The following is a 14,388-nucleotide window of genomic DNA, read 5'->3' on the forward strand; positions in this document are numbered from 1 at the left end:
TGCAGGTCAGGCTGAGAGGAAGCTATCAACCCCGCACACAATAATAGACAGCTTTCTTACATACAGACGTATTACAAAATCTCTGATCATGTGTTTTGATTGAGTAATGAAGAGGGCACTCATTACATATTAAAATAAAACACAGATGTGTATGTGTTGCTCTGGTTTACATTCAGGTGTAATATCAAAAAAAGCGGCTCATGAAATGATTGAGACGGTCACTTGTCACTCTGCATCTCATATAGGTTCTTCTGGTGCTCACACGTGATGTATGCATGGGTTTATGTCAATGATTCATGTCAGAACTAGATAGAGCTGGTCGTCCAATGAAAGGGTTAGCGACTCAATCCCTGGAATGTGCCACACACTTAAGTGTCCTTGAGCAAGACACTAAACCAGTGTATGGCACTGGTGTGTGAATGTGACAGGTATATGTGACTGTAAAGTGTCTTAGGTACCAGAAAGGCTATATATATATTTGTATCTTTCGTTTTGGTTACATTTTCATAATCCAAACCACTTCTGCATGAAATTAGCCTCTTCTGCACTTTTTTTGTTCTTGCTTCTCTCTCTTTATGTATTCATTAGATCTCACTGGTCACTTCATGGCCACTTTACCCTTCGATTAACACTAGTTGATTGTTTTCAACTTTTTGCTTAGCTACTGTTTCTCTTGTCCTACCCTATTCTATTTTTTGCATTGTCCTGCCCTGCCCTTCCCTGCCCTTCCCTGCATATTAATATTTTCCTTCTTAAGAAGAAATGTCACCTGACATAATTAAAGAGCTCTTTGTTGTGGAAGACTCAGGTGAACTCCTAACCTCACCCCTTTACAGCCATTCTAAATTACCCTTCTATTACCATAGATATGCATAACGTAGTTGCTGCGCCCATGGATATATTAACAATTTTTGGCCCCAAATACAATTAAGTAGTTCAACTATCAGTGGTAATGTGTGCACTTTACTACCCAGTTCTTCTATACTGTATATAACCCTTTGCCATTATGTCTCCACACACCCGACCCCTTGTTTGTACTAGATGTCAAAATCAAAATCCATTATTACAAATAAAGATTAAGGCTATATACACAATAAAACCTTCACTCATTTCTGTACAGTTGGGATTCTGTTGCAAGCCGTCTTGGTAAATGGTCTTGCTCTTGTAAAGCGATTTTCTACCTACTCAAAGGTACTCAAAGTGCTTTTACAGTCAGAGGCACATCCACCCATTTGCTCACACAAGCACACACACACACACTCACACACCAGTGCCAGTTGCACTGGGAGCAACTGGGGGTTCAGTGTCTTGCTCAAGGACACTTCAGCATATGGCACACTCGGGGGATCGGTTCATAGACAACCCGCTCTACCTACTGAGCCACAGCCGCCCCCAGTTGGTCTGTTACCAGTTTTGGGCTGATGTCAGAAAACTGCACTGAAATGTGCATTTATTCAACTATGCATTTGTAAACATGGTGGTATGAGTTTGACAGTATGTGTTTATTTCTTCAATCTTCAGACTGCTTCACTTCCTCCTCGTGCTTCTGGAATGAGGCTGAGCTTTACCGCTCATCTCGAACACAGCGGTCTGTCAATTCAGTTTTTCTTGTTTCCCCTTTCTCAGGATTGCAAGTTCAGCATGTACTGAAGAGCAGACGGAAAATGTTTACAGAAGAGAAGCTAATTTGGTGTGAACTCAGACAGTAACATCAGAGTTCTTTTTTAGTTCAAAGCATTCAATTTCTTGTGAAAGTTAACACTTTTGTAACAAGAAGATACAAAGTGCTTTACACAAAATGCCCAGAAAACGAATAAAAAGCAATAAAAGAGAAACCGTAGATTATGGAGTTGAAAAATCAGAGATGAAAACTGGGGGCAATGTTGTGTAGTGCCCGAAAGGATTTTGAATGCAACTGTACATTTCACTGGGAGTCAGTGAAGAGATGCAAGAAGTACGGTGAAGTGGACGTGGTGACAAGTTGCAGTAACCTAGACAGAAGATGAACATCTGACAGGATATGTCATATGTTTATATTTTGACAATATTTCATAGTTAAAGGAAACAGGACTGAACAAGCTTAGTGGGCGGATGATCAAAAGTAATTTCATGGTCAGAGATGATCCTCAGATCATTTACTGGGTGAATTCATGCATTCTGGGTTATGGTGGAGAAAGATTGATTGAGGACTACAGATTAGGCTGGTCTGGTTAAGCAGAGAGATGGACCTGTTTGTCGTCTACGTAACAGTGATAACTGACATCCTGAAGGCAGCAGGATAACTGGCCCAGAGAGACCACATGCAAGGAAAAGAGAACTGGTCCCAGGACTGACCCATGGGGCACACCTGAGGAGGAAGACATATGATACATAACACTAACATTAAAATAAACTAGAGTTGAGGTTTGTCTGCAACGTGAAACCACCTCCTCTGTGTTGTAGTCTATGTGTAAAATGTATATATATAAAAACATAATGATAATGAAAAAAATAAAATAAATAAATAAAAACAGATTGAAAAAGTCTCACTCAATTAACTGTGTAGGGAAACAAAATACAAAATTAAGGAATTTGACTGAATGAGGAGAAACTACACTGTGATGTCCGAATCCTCTATAAACCTGCTCATATAGTTAACAGACTGCCAAGGTAAGTTCCTAAGCAAAATGAATACTATGTTCAGTAAGAAGCTTTACTGTAAAGATGCAGAAAGTGCTCATTTTCTCGATTAGTCATTGTTGCTCTGCTGTGGTGGTGAGTGCCAGTCTCCAACGTTACAATACTTGGAGGAAGCGACAGTGGCCATGTCCACAGCCAAATATAAACTGCAGGAAATTCTTTGTGAGCAATTGGAAAGAATGGTACCACCAGAGACTAAAGCTAATGTTTAACTGTTACTGCACTGAAGCTGTGTTCATGTATTTATTACACATTGAACATGACAGTATGGTCATCTTTACTGAAGAGAGAGAAATAGCTATAAAATCCAAAGAGAATATTATTTTCATCCAAACAAACCTTCACTGGACAGAATCACTGATCTATGGAGTAGGTACTGCATTCATCCACAACATGGCAACTACATTTTGAGCAACATGGCTAATGTCATGAGCCTGTTGATATAACTGCTCTCACACTTACATGACAGAGAAACACATTTGACTCATTCATCATACGTTTATTACAAATAGATCAGAATCCAGACTGTATCACCTCGGATAACATAAAGCTTTAATTTGTAAATGAAGCAAGTTTAACAAAGCGCTAGACATATTTAAGTCATCACACAATGACAGTATACAGTACAGTCTATGCCAAGGCATGGATATACAGAGCGATTAAAAGTGCAATGGGTAGGCCTTAATTAGCTTTAAAGTATCAAAATAACATATTACCATCAAACCACGAGCATGTGCTGTAAACAAAATCTCCTTCACTTCAGACAATATTAACTGAAAGTAGTGTAAACACTTGTAGTGGTTAATCAGTATTTCAAATGTCAGGAACTATTGTATTGTCGTCATCAGAAAGGAGAGAGCGGTAGCTTGACCTCCTATTATCCTGATGACTCTTTACTAAGGCTGGCCTTTTCATTTTGATTTTCTAATCCAAATCAATCTCCATTTGAAAGATCCATTATCAATTCATAAAATTTTTCGATAATTTTTTTAAAAATAAAGTAAATGCCATTTCCTGCATTCTCCTCAGAAATCTTGGCACAGACTTGCAAGATCGGTTTAACGTATCAAGAAGATTAGTCCACGTGTGAGGGACATCCAAATCATGCCCTGTCAGGACTGAAAGCTGATGGGATTTTAAAAATATGACCAGAGAAGAGCTGCAAAAAAGCAAAGCATTATGAAAGTTGACCCAACAAGTGGTAAAATATTATGAAAATAGCACAAATCTCTGAAACCCTGAACACATTTAGTAAAATAGATTCAAAATGGAAATACCTCTGAATGAATTCATAGTATATATAATGATTCAAACTGTAACAAAACTGGACCTTGCAAAAGACGTAGTTTTAACCGAGTTGTACTTAACTATGTTTGTGCAAATCCAAGACGAGTTAAGGCCCATTGTAAAACGGAGACCTTAATGGAGTCAGAGGCTTGGTGAACATGTGGATCAAGGTGGGTCTGTGTGGAGAGTTTAAAGGCTGCAGCAATACAGGAGATACAACCTCCACTTAAGACAGGATCTTGAATTTACGGCCGTCGAGGGGTGATACCATCAACCGTGCTGAGCCCAGGGAGTGCAGAGGCCGGTACTTGTTCCTCCAGATGACTGTGAAGAGCCGGGAAATCAGCAGGACACATGCCAACACCAGCAACACAACTGAAAAGACAAGTGAATGATTAGGAGCTTCCAGTGTAATTTCTGTGTATCAACAGTCCTTAAAACTCTCTTGATACAACTGGTAGGCACATTGCACTGACACGTTCAAATAAAACCATAGGTACATTCAGCGCAGCAGCACCTGCTGGATGCAGACTTCCTTTGAAAAAATTGCACCCTCTCGCTCTGATTTCAACAAGCCATCGTGGTTGAAATGTGGCCATTTTGGAATTAAATGAGAATTTGATTTGAGTGCTTGTTGAAGGCTTTTATATCTGTTGTGCGGCTGTTGATTGACTAGGCTAAGTGTTCACCTACCTGCTGCTCTCCCTAATTCCTGAACTGCCTGTCTCACACTATTGGAGTTAGTGGTCAAGATGTTACATTAATATTAACCTAACAGGATGCTGCTCTAGGCAGTAGCCTAGACTCAGTTCTTATCAGTGTATGAGTCTTGTAACACATAATCACATCACATAAACACATTTCCTTATGAGGCATGTTCCAACTGATAATGAAAAAAATATTCAAAAATATACTGCTGTAGACTGTGTGGCTGGTACTCCTCTGTTTGTTCCCACATACAGGACGTCCAAAAGATTTGACTACCCTGAAGTCTGGTAGAACCCGTTTGGAGTATCCAGTAAGCTAGTGTTGCTTCAGTTTGAGGTACTGTGTTTCTAGAGTGTGAAAGAAAACTCTCTGCACTACTTATTTGAGCTAAATGGTTCACACCATAAGCTGAAACTCTTGATCTGAATAAGTCCAATACAAAGTAACAGGTCCTAAGTGGCAACAGTCCTCGTAGGAGATATATGTGCAGGCTTCATGTTGGGAAGAAAACATTAGACTCTACTAATAAGACTGATGTAGGGCTGATGCTGATCATAGTGTCCAGTCCTATTATTAACAAATGCATGTTGTTAAACTCACCCATAAACACTGAATTTGGAGTGGGATCTGCCGGGTTGAAATGCTTGTAGATGTTTCCTACCAGAGCCACAATCACCACCGGGTAAACTGTCAGGATGTTACGCACCCAGCGGTCCAGCACCCAGTTCTCAAGAATGAACCTGCACAAAGAGACACAGCAACCATCAAACAGCTGTGAAAGGTACAGTGTTCAGTGAATATATTTAATTTTATTTGTAAATTTTGTATATTTTAGTGTGTACGTGTTTGCTTATTTTATATTTTTAGGCAACAAACACCAAGGCAAATCCCTTGCATGTACAAATATACTTGGCAATTAATCCTTTCAGATTTTGACTCTGATTCTGAGAAGTGATTATTTAGCACATGATCCCAATAAAATGAAAGGCTGAACAGCAGTATTTTAAAATGTTAGTAATGTCCAAAGTAGTTATAACAACCACAAACTTACAGGATGGGATGACATAGCTGAACGAGTCACTCAGTTGTGTCAGTAAAGGGAAGGATTCCGGATAAAAGCATTCATGACAAGAGGTTGATCTAAAGGTGAATTAATCTGCTCAAATGTCATGGAGAGAAATAAATAAGCTCACCATCCTACCACCTCAGCAAAAAGAATGCACAGAGAGGCAGTGGCTGCCGTGCTCTTGTCCACACCCCACAGGTGGAGAACCAGTGAGAAATTGATCAGAGAGGCAATAGACGTCCATGTGGTGTAGAGAGCCAGACCATTCTGGACCTGAACAGAAAGACACAAATGTGTTGTTAGTCACAACTTTTATGTGATGTATGTACAGTACACACACACACTCTGTCCTACCAGTATTCTGAGACAGGCCAGGTCTTTGCGATGGTATGTCTGTAACCACAGTCCATAGTAATCAGTGGCAAAGCAACAGAAGAACAGAGCACTGTAGTTGGTCAGAGCGATCAGGATCAAAACAACCAGAGCTGCCAGCATCAACCTGCAAGACAGAGAGAGGACACATGTGGACATGAAGGACATGAGGGACATAGCTAATGATCAGTTCATGGGTGGAACCAGCCCCTGGATTTAAGTATTAGTATTAGTATAAGTACACTAATTATAATTGTACTGTAGTTATAGCCCACATCAGTATTTCAATCCAGTCACACGTGGGCAGCCTAAACAGATGTGGGCACATTGAAAACACTTCTTGAGGTGGTCTGGGCCGTATCACATCCCAAACTCAATTTATATTCTACATATTATATTTAATCCAATTTGAGTGGACAGCAAAGACAAAGGTTATTGTACAGGAAAACTTGTTTCTATACTGTGCACATGACAATAAACTCTTTGAATCTTGAATCTATTTTAATACTGTTTTGTCTCATTCATACAGACAAAAAACACACAACTGCTATTTCAAGCAATCGTCTGAAAAAGCAAAAGCACCATTTTCTCTAGCAGAGAGATCCTTTTGAAATCCTTTGTCTCTCCTGTAACTACACTAATAAATAAACACAAACTAGATTTAACAGATGCGAGAGTCCAATTCCCTTATAACAAAAGTATGGGCATGTGGTTAATGTTATGTTCATTGTCATGTGAGATGTGTATGTATTTTGTCAGTAAAACATGTGCTTTCAGTGAGACAATTCGCAGGATATCACCATTACAATATTTTACTTTGGCCCAAATGATGTTAGTGTTTATTTCTATACAGAGCTCAAAACTGAGATGAGATCATGCGGTTGCTTGAGACACATGTTAATACTAGGGAGTAAACATCGCTTATCTTAGATTAGAGGCCACGTGTCTGCTTCTCAGAGCTCATGTAGCTCAGCCTGTATCTGCTCGCATGAGCTGATGTCCTGACGTAAACCCAGCTATGAGGGTTTGCGACAAGCAGCCAACAAGTGTTCAGTATGTGTGGGAGTTCTTTCTGTTGCTTCTGAACACATCCTCATGAAACTGGCTGAGAAAAAAGTTGTTGGAATGTCTTAATGTTTAAAACATGTTTTCTGTGTTTGTTTTGTTTTCTTACTATATTAAACCAAATGTGTTTTTTTTTTACACTACTGACGTGTTCTGCAAAAATAGTATTGATAGAAAAAATAATGAATGAGCAGTAAGTAGTAAATAAGCAGTGAGTAGTTCAAAAACACTGCATTGCCTCATTTAATAGTCAGCCTCATAATCACTTATGACCCACTATAGTGTGGGAGTCTATGTATTAGCAGTGTGGCTCGGTTTTCTTCTTAATTTGCTCTGTTTGAAATGTTTCTGGGCTGCATTCTTTGGGCCGTGTGTAGGAAGACAAAATAGCAAGGCCTGAGAGCAGGCTAGCTCAGTCTCTCTCTCTTTGTCTGTCTTGGATGTATAAAGACCTGATGGCAGCGTGACCTTCTGTGTGATCCTACAATCCAGCACCATCCTATGGGCTGTACTGAGGGCTGGGTGCATTTATTTGTGAATTAGAATGTAATTTCTATGAAACACTGTCATTTTATTTTTCTTATTCAGGGCTTTGTTCTCACTAGCTCCATTGCGTCATTTACTCTCTTGCTTTGAGGAACCATCAACCAATAAATTCCACTAATTATACCATTGTTCACTTGTAATTTTGAGTAAGTAAGTAAGTAAGTAATTTTGTGTGGTGTCTTCCTTCAGTCTTAGATGCCCTAACCAGTACAATATATTACAATATATTGACTATTTTAAGGCCGTTTTCATGCCTTTTCTTAGCCTCACAAGTAGAAAGTGAGGACTTACGCTCTGTCCCACAGCAGCAGCCATGTCACGTTCAGCGCCATGTTGGACAGCCAGCAAAAATAGAAGGCGTAGGGCAGCAGACACTGAGCCCAGGATCTATTCACAGAAGGAGAAATATCAGTTTCAACTGCATGTTGTGCAGACAAATCTGCAGCAGTAAATAGTTGGTATGATGTTTCCTTACCCTCTGCATACATATGAAGTTATGTAAATGACCATCACGGTTAGCCAGGTATAGATAACACCCCAGATGGAGAAGGTCCAGCCAGCTGGAGTGATGTCAGTCTCAAAGCGGGCGGATACATTGCCGGTTGTATGATAGAAGGGAGCTGGAAAACAAAAAAACAAAAGGGACATTAAACCATAAGAGCATTGATGATGTCTGGGATGGATTTTCTAAGAGGTGAATGTAGCAAGCATTTAAAAGGTGTGGAGGGCTGCGGTTAGGACACAGCGTGCTGGTTTTTATGCCAATGGATTGTTTCCAGGAGCACTGTTATGTTGAAACAGGAAAAAGACAAGTTGATTCAAAATGTTAAACCTTTTAACTGTACTACCCTGGTTTAAACCCTGGTCTTTGCTGTGGAAAAGTTCCTGAGGTGGATGAGTAAGGAGCCTAAACCATGATGTGGCAGTGGCGTTCAACAAAAACAAGGCTATTTCAGGGACATTAAAGAGGACTCAGATCTCCAGGATAATTTCTGTGTTAAAGTGAATGCACGGATCAGAAATAAAGGCACCAATGGCTATGCGTAGAAAAATGAACAGCATCCTGATGATCCACGTAGACATGCCCTCACTGGCCACTGCCCTGCATGCCAGGATAGCTCTAGATAGCTGATCCCTGCTAAAGAAAGTCAGAGTAATTAAAAAACTGATTGCCTGGCGAGTAGGTTTACAGCAGTATTCCTTTGTGCATGGTGTATTCTTGCAAGATGACTGACAGTATGAAATGGGCATCCTTCCTGTGTGTGTTTTTGTGCATCTGACTCTGCACCCACCACAAGTTACAGCTGGTTGTTAACCACACACGGTGTGCTGAGGAGAAGAAAGTATGTCAAGCTTCTTTTTGTTTCTTTTGTCATGAGCAAAGTGTATTAAAGAGATGTATCATTTTGCTGTAAGTCGCAGTGTTTTTTCTGTTTCTAGAGGCAATGAGGCTTAGGCTATGTTATTTCACTAACACTATGCAAGGTGCGTGCATATTCATATAATTTTGGGCTATTACAATAAAGAAAACAATAATAATAATTAAAGGAATTTGAATTGAGATTTTCTCAAGCTCTCATTAAGAACATTTAACGTTAGAACATCTGTATAATACGCATGTCTTGCGTCAAGTAGATAGTCAAACTGAATAACAGCATAAATACATTTAAATGCATTATTTAATTACTTTTTTTTCAATGTCTGTAAATAAATACAGGTTGAAACATTTTATGTTGAAGTCATGTTTGTGTCAAAATAATTGGTTGCATCTGGTTTTATTGAAGGAAACATTAATGTTCCCCTTTCAGTTTAAGAATGAACAACTAGTTCTGTTTAGTTTAATCGGCCCAATACAGCCCATCTCCAGTGATATCATCAGCAGCAGCCGCCGCCGCACCAACCCCTTCAACACAGGCTGTTCAATGTACCCCAACAGCTAAAACATAGACTACTTTTGCTTTGCACTGTTCACTAACAAAGACACAGGGTATGGGAAATAATATAGTATGTTGTGATTCCATTATCTATTCTTTATGAATATGGGTTGCTACAATTCAACCATATTGTCAGGCATGTTTCTGTATAGTGTTTCAAATGCATGCTCCATGTGCCCCCTTTTAACTTTGAGTACCTGCCCCTCCAAAGGTCTCTGCATGACCCTCGTACACAGATCACCGGACAACTATTCTGCTTTCAATATCCCTACTGTGTACATAAAAAAATACAGTACGAGTGTGGTAGCGCTATTCATAGGCGCACATGCTTCAAAAACAAACTAATCATAGATCTGGTTAAAGGTTTAGTTAGAATTAAGACTAGGACATGATGGGAATCAATGGCTTGAAACTGAAACTGTTTATAATTTAGACAATCTGGGAATATTGGACAATACTCTCAGCAACAGTCAGATGAGACGCAGCAGAATCCAAACCTGGGTATTAACAGCACTACTACTAACAGTAGTCGTTAGGAGAGATTTTTTTAATACTGTCTGGTTCTAAACAGGAGGAACCTTGGAGTTTTACACCACACCCTGTCCATGGATGGCTAAATGTCGGTTCTTTTTTCCACAGCAACAGAACCAGTGGGTGTAGGAGATCCCAGAAGCTCTGCTTTAACCGCGACATAGTTTATCTGCGAGTGAAAAAGATCTAATACAACTATTCATGCACTATTTGCGCATGCACACTTTTTTTGCTATTATTTGTTTATTTATTTACTTATTGTTACTGGAGCGTCAGTAACTAAATTACCTTTTACCAAAGAAAAACATTTTCCACATCTGGAAGTTATTACGTCAAAACAGTTTGTACCGTCGTCATGACAACTGTAGTTAGTACGTTAGTCACGTAATTAGCAGGTAAACAAGACAAACAAGACAACTCGCAGCGTGGTGGAAATAACTCTCTTTTGTTTTGTTTTTCTGGCAACGACATAACGAGCAGCAGGCAACACAGCATTAGTTAATAACTGGGAGGCTCCGCAGCGTTTCGAAACGCTTTCGTTACTGGTGGAATGGAAACAACGTAGCTGTTCAGAGCGAAAACGAATCCAATGTGGCTAAAAAGTTAGGTAAAAGGAAACACATGAAGAGAAATGTAAAAGAGCCAGAGTACAAAGGTTAAAGCGACAAAAATAATAGCCTTAATACGTTACTCACCTTTACCCGCTCCGGCCAACGCGTTAAAAACTAAAACGACGACATATACCGCCGCGCACAAGATAATTAAAAGGATTCGGGGTAAACTGTTGTCCTTCATGTTTGCCTCTTCTCTGCTTCGCGTGTAACAGCGATGTTCGCAGCTACTGACTGATCTACGTCAGGGAGGACGAACAACACTAGCACGTTGACACAACGATGCCTTCACGTGCACTACGGGAACGCCCCCAGCAAATGTTACAAAACCATAAAACCAAGCGCTTCCTTTTCTCCAGACTCCAGTCTTCATTTCAGACTGAACAATATGTTATTAACATGGCAAACAATACTAACTGGTCCTAAAGACACGAAATAGTGTTTTTCTTTTTATGCAGTGTGAGTGGGGGCACTCTGGGTTATTACATTCAGTAATAGACTACCTAATAAATTTCTAACATTTCTGTTTGTGTGATAATTTCATTCAATTCAATTTGTATGGTATAAATAGCAATACAAATTGTCTCTAGAGGCTATATAAATCCCGTCCTGAAACCCCCAGAGCAAACACTAAGGCAACAAGCGCTAAGGCCTCCCTTTTACCTGGAAGGAACCCGGAGAAGAACTAAGCTCTTATGCAAATAAACTACAAGTCACAGACCTCCCGCAAAATTCAACAAATGATTCCACTCCTGTGTTCTTTTGGTGAAAGACTTTTGAAAATAAACCAGTTTAACACAATAGCCTCAGGCAATATATTTTAAGACATTGTCACATTTTGCTTTGCATTTAAATTGATAGGAAAATGAACAAATAAAAACCTTTCACAAATAGAAATGAGAATAATGTGTATGGAGAGGAGAATTAGGGTACAAGTTAAATAATTGTTTATTATTAATAAAGGTAATGTGGACTCAGTAAAAAGTAATTTTACTCCTCCTTTTCCGCTCTGGTCCCAACATATATGTTTTCATTCAGTTAGTTGTTTCACTCATTATAAGAAAATATGAGATAAAACTTTGTTAAAACCAAAGTCTAAAGAGCAACATTACAAAACACTTTTAGGACCAGTAAGAAATATGAGCAGTAAAAAAAAGGTATTGCATTACTAATGAACAAATGAGCTCTCATGCCCACTGAAAGGGAAGGAGTTTTAGTGTTTGGAGTTTCTGTTTAGTGCAGTCAGCTGGATTGTCTTAGTGGACTCTCAGATATCTGTCATTGTCCATAATATCCCCATCTGTATGATTCTTACACCTACGAAGTTTCCTTTTCACCAGCCTAATATTACTCCCCATCATTCAGTCGTCCTTTCCACACACCCTGTACTTTGTTTAGCTCTCTGCCTCCATCTTCTGGATGTCTGTCTTTGACTCTCAGTACAGATATGTAGATATTATGTAGCTTTAGTTGAGAATCTTCACTATGATAACACTGTACTATGGAGAAAAAAAAACAAAAAACATTTGGAGTGTGTTTGCTGCATCCATGTTTTCCAGTTTTGTCCGACAAATGTTTCAGATCCACAAATTCTTGTTGGGCATATCTCCTCCAAAAAGCAGGCACTGCAAATAGAAAAGTGAATTCTTGGCTACACTTGCCGTTAGCCAGTCATTTCTTTCAAACCAAGAAACACAAAACTGTCTCTTTGAGTTATTTGAACATTGTTTGGCCAGTATCTTAATTTCCAACTTTTCCTTCACAGAAATGGATTAGAGATCAAGTAATCCACCTCATTCATGCTAACTCCACCATAGCTGAACTTCTTCTCCCTCCTCCCACTCTGACACCAGCAGCACTTTTGACCAATGACCAGCAGCCTGAGTGCTGACTGGATTTAACCCAAATGATCAGTGAATGACGGGGGCGTGAAATGACTACAACCACTTACGAAATTAAACTTACTTACGAAAATTAAATGAATAAAAGCGGATGAATGAATGAAAGGGGGTGCTGGGGTGGTAATAAATCAGCCCATTTAGAGATATTCTATAGTTTTCTTTTGACTTTTTGGTGCTGTTACTACCATTGGTATCACCAAAGTTTAAATCAATCTGTTCTAAGTTATTTAAAAAATAATTCTCAGATCTTTTTTGTGTTGGCTTGGGGTGGATTAGCCCTGTTAGGCCATTTATACCAGCTGTCCCTGTATATATATGGAGGAGGGGTCCTCGATGGAGGAGGGACACTTCCCATGGATGCAGCATATAGAGAACTGAGAGATCCTTGGTTCTGCTTGTTTTGCCCCTCTACTCTTCCAAGATTGTTTCTTCTCTCATGCCTTACTGTCTTTTCCCCTTCATCGTCTCCTTGAAGTCTTCACAAAGCAGATCATTCCCAGGTACAAATGTTCCCATTTGTCTGTTCTTATTCTGGGGCAACATTAAGAGGCTAAAATGATTTGATTTACCTCTTTTGATTTCACATTAACTTTAACCTTCCAATTTGTGTATGGTTGAATCTTATCAAACAGCCAGGTGGCCGGTGATACCATATTGTCATGTTTGGGACTTTTTTCTGTAACTTCTGTTTTCCATCTTTGTGTTTTGTCATGCTTTATAATTGCTTATTCCAGCATCCTGTCTTAAGTGACATCAGCTCTTTGTGTATCACTGCCTTCAAATAAGTTTTAATGTGTGGTGAGTCCAGATGAACAGCACTCAGTTCCTTGTAACAAAAGTCACAAAAAACAGCGACAAACACTTCCAGTAAATGGCATGTATAGGGATTATTTTTCTTTCTTTGGCTATTTGCAACTTCACACTAATTAAATTACAACTTCTTACTTCTTGTCTTATTTTGTGAGTGGTGTGGAGTAAGTGGTGCAATGCATGCAGTGAAAAATATCCCTTTATATTCTCTCTGAAGGCTATTTGTAAGCTCTGACAATGGAGAACTGATCATGAGGAGTGTTTTAGTTGAATTATGAATGCGTGATTAACTATAGAAATATCTCCAACTTTTGGAAAACTGAACTGAGCATGCTTTCTGAGGATAACATTTTCTGGGAGGGTTCCAAGAGACAGAGGGAATCTGCCCTAGAGGCTAAAACCTCTCCAGATCTCTCTGAGGTCTAGCAGTGCTACATTTTAAATGACCGCTGGGCCCAACCACAACCCTAAGCCTGACTGGAATCAGTTTAACCTCACCTAGAAGGCCCCCGCCATGGATAATGATGCAATAGTGTTTGTTGTCTGTCATTACTCATGCTGCTGTGATCCTGTCAGTTTTCCCTTTTTCAGAATGTATAAATGTAGAAGCATTCACTGGTGATCCTAGCTTCCGGGCAGCCCCAGGCAAAGACATGTGTATGCCATCCCCCTAGTCCAAACTAGAGAAACTTGTCATAGTGTCAAAAAAAGGGGGCCTGGAGGAGGGTTTGTGCAATTGTCAATGTACTATAGGGCCGTTGTGGATTTAAGGGGTTCGTGGTTGTTATTAAAAGATAGCAATATGGGGACCAACTTGTCTTTTTTTTTCCCCAGAGGGCCCCAAACCCAGTCTGACCAACTATCTGTGCCATTCTCAC

The 14,388-nt window shown here is 39.6% G+C and overlaps 1 protein-coding gene across 1 annotated transcript; it reads right to left on the reverse strand.

Annotated features, from left to right (window-relative positions):
* Nucleotides 1-3,209: 3,209 nt before the first annotated feature.
* Nucleotides 3,210-11,056, reverse strand: si:dkey-29d8.3 (uncharacterized protein LOC556220 homolog). The gene is made up of 7 exons (XM_047590390.1): nt 10,884-11,056; nt 8,199-8,343; nt 8,015-8,110; nt 6,095-6,239; nt 5,868-6,013; nt 5,275-5,414; nt 3,210-4,341 (listed from the first exon to the last, which is right to left on the reverse strand). Exons 1-7 carry the CDS (start codon nt 10,981-10,983, stop codon nt 4,193-4,195), a joined length of 921 nt encoding a protein of 306 aa, XP_047446346.1. The 5' UTR covers nt 10,984-11,056; the 3' UTR covers nt 3,210-4,192.
* Nucleotides 11,057-14,388: the final 3,332 nt, after the last annotated feature.

Source organism: Mugil cephalus, chromosome 7, assembly GCF_022458985.1.
Source record: "Mugil cephalus isolate CIBA_MC_2020 chromosome 7, CIBA_Mcephalus_1.1, whole genome shotgun sequence".
Classification (NCBI taxonomy): domain Eukaryota; kingdom Metazoa; phylum Chordata; class Actinopteri; order Mugiliformes; family Mugilidae; genus Mugil; species Mugil cephalus.

Excerpts from the sequence above, each read along its gene's own strand:
- si:dkey-29d8.3 (XM_047590390.1), bottom strand. The coding sequence starts at position 10,983 with ATGAAGGACAACAGTTTACCCCGAATCCTTTTAATTATCTTGTGCGCG. Across the intron at positions 5,415-5,867 it reads TTTGCTGAGGTGGTAGGATG|GTTCATTCTTGAGAACTGGG; the intron begins GTGAGCTTATTT and ends CTCTTTGTGCAG. Across the intron at positions 4,342-5,274 it reads TCCAAATTCAGTGTTTATGG|TTGTGTTGCTGGTGTTGGCA; the intron begins GTGAGTTTAACA and ends TTGTCTTTTCAG.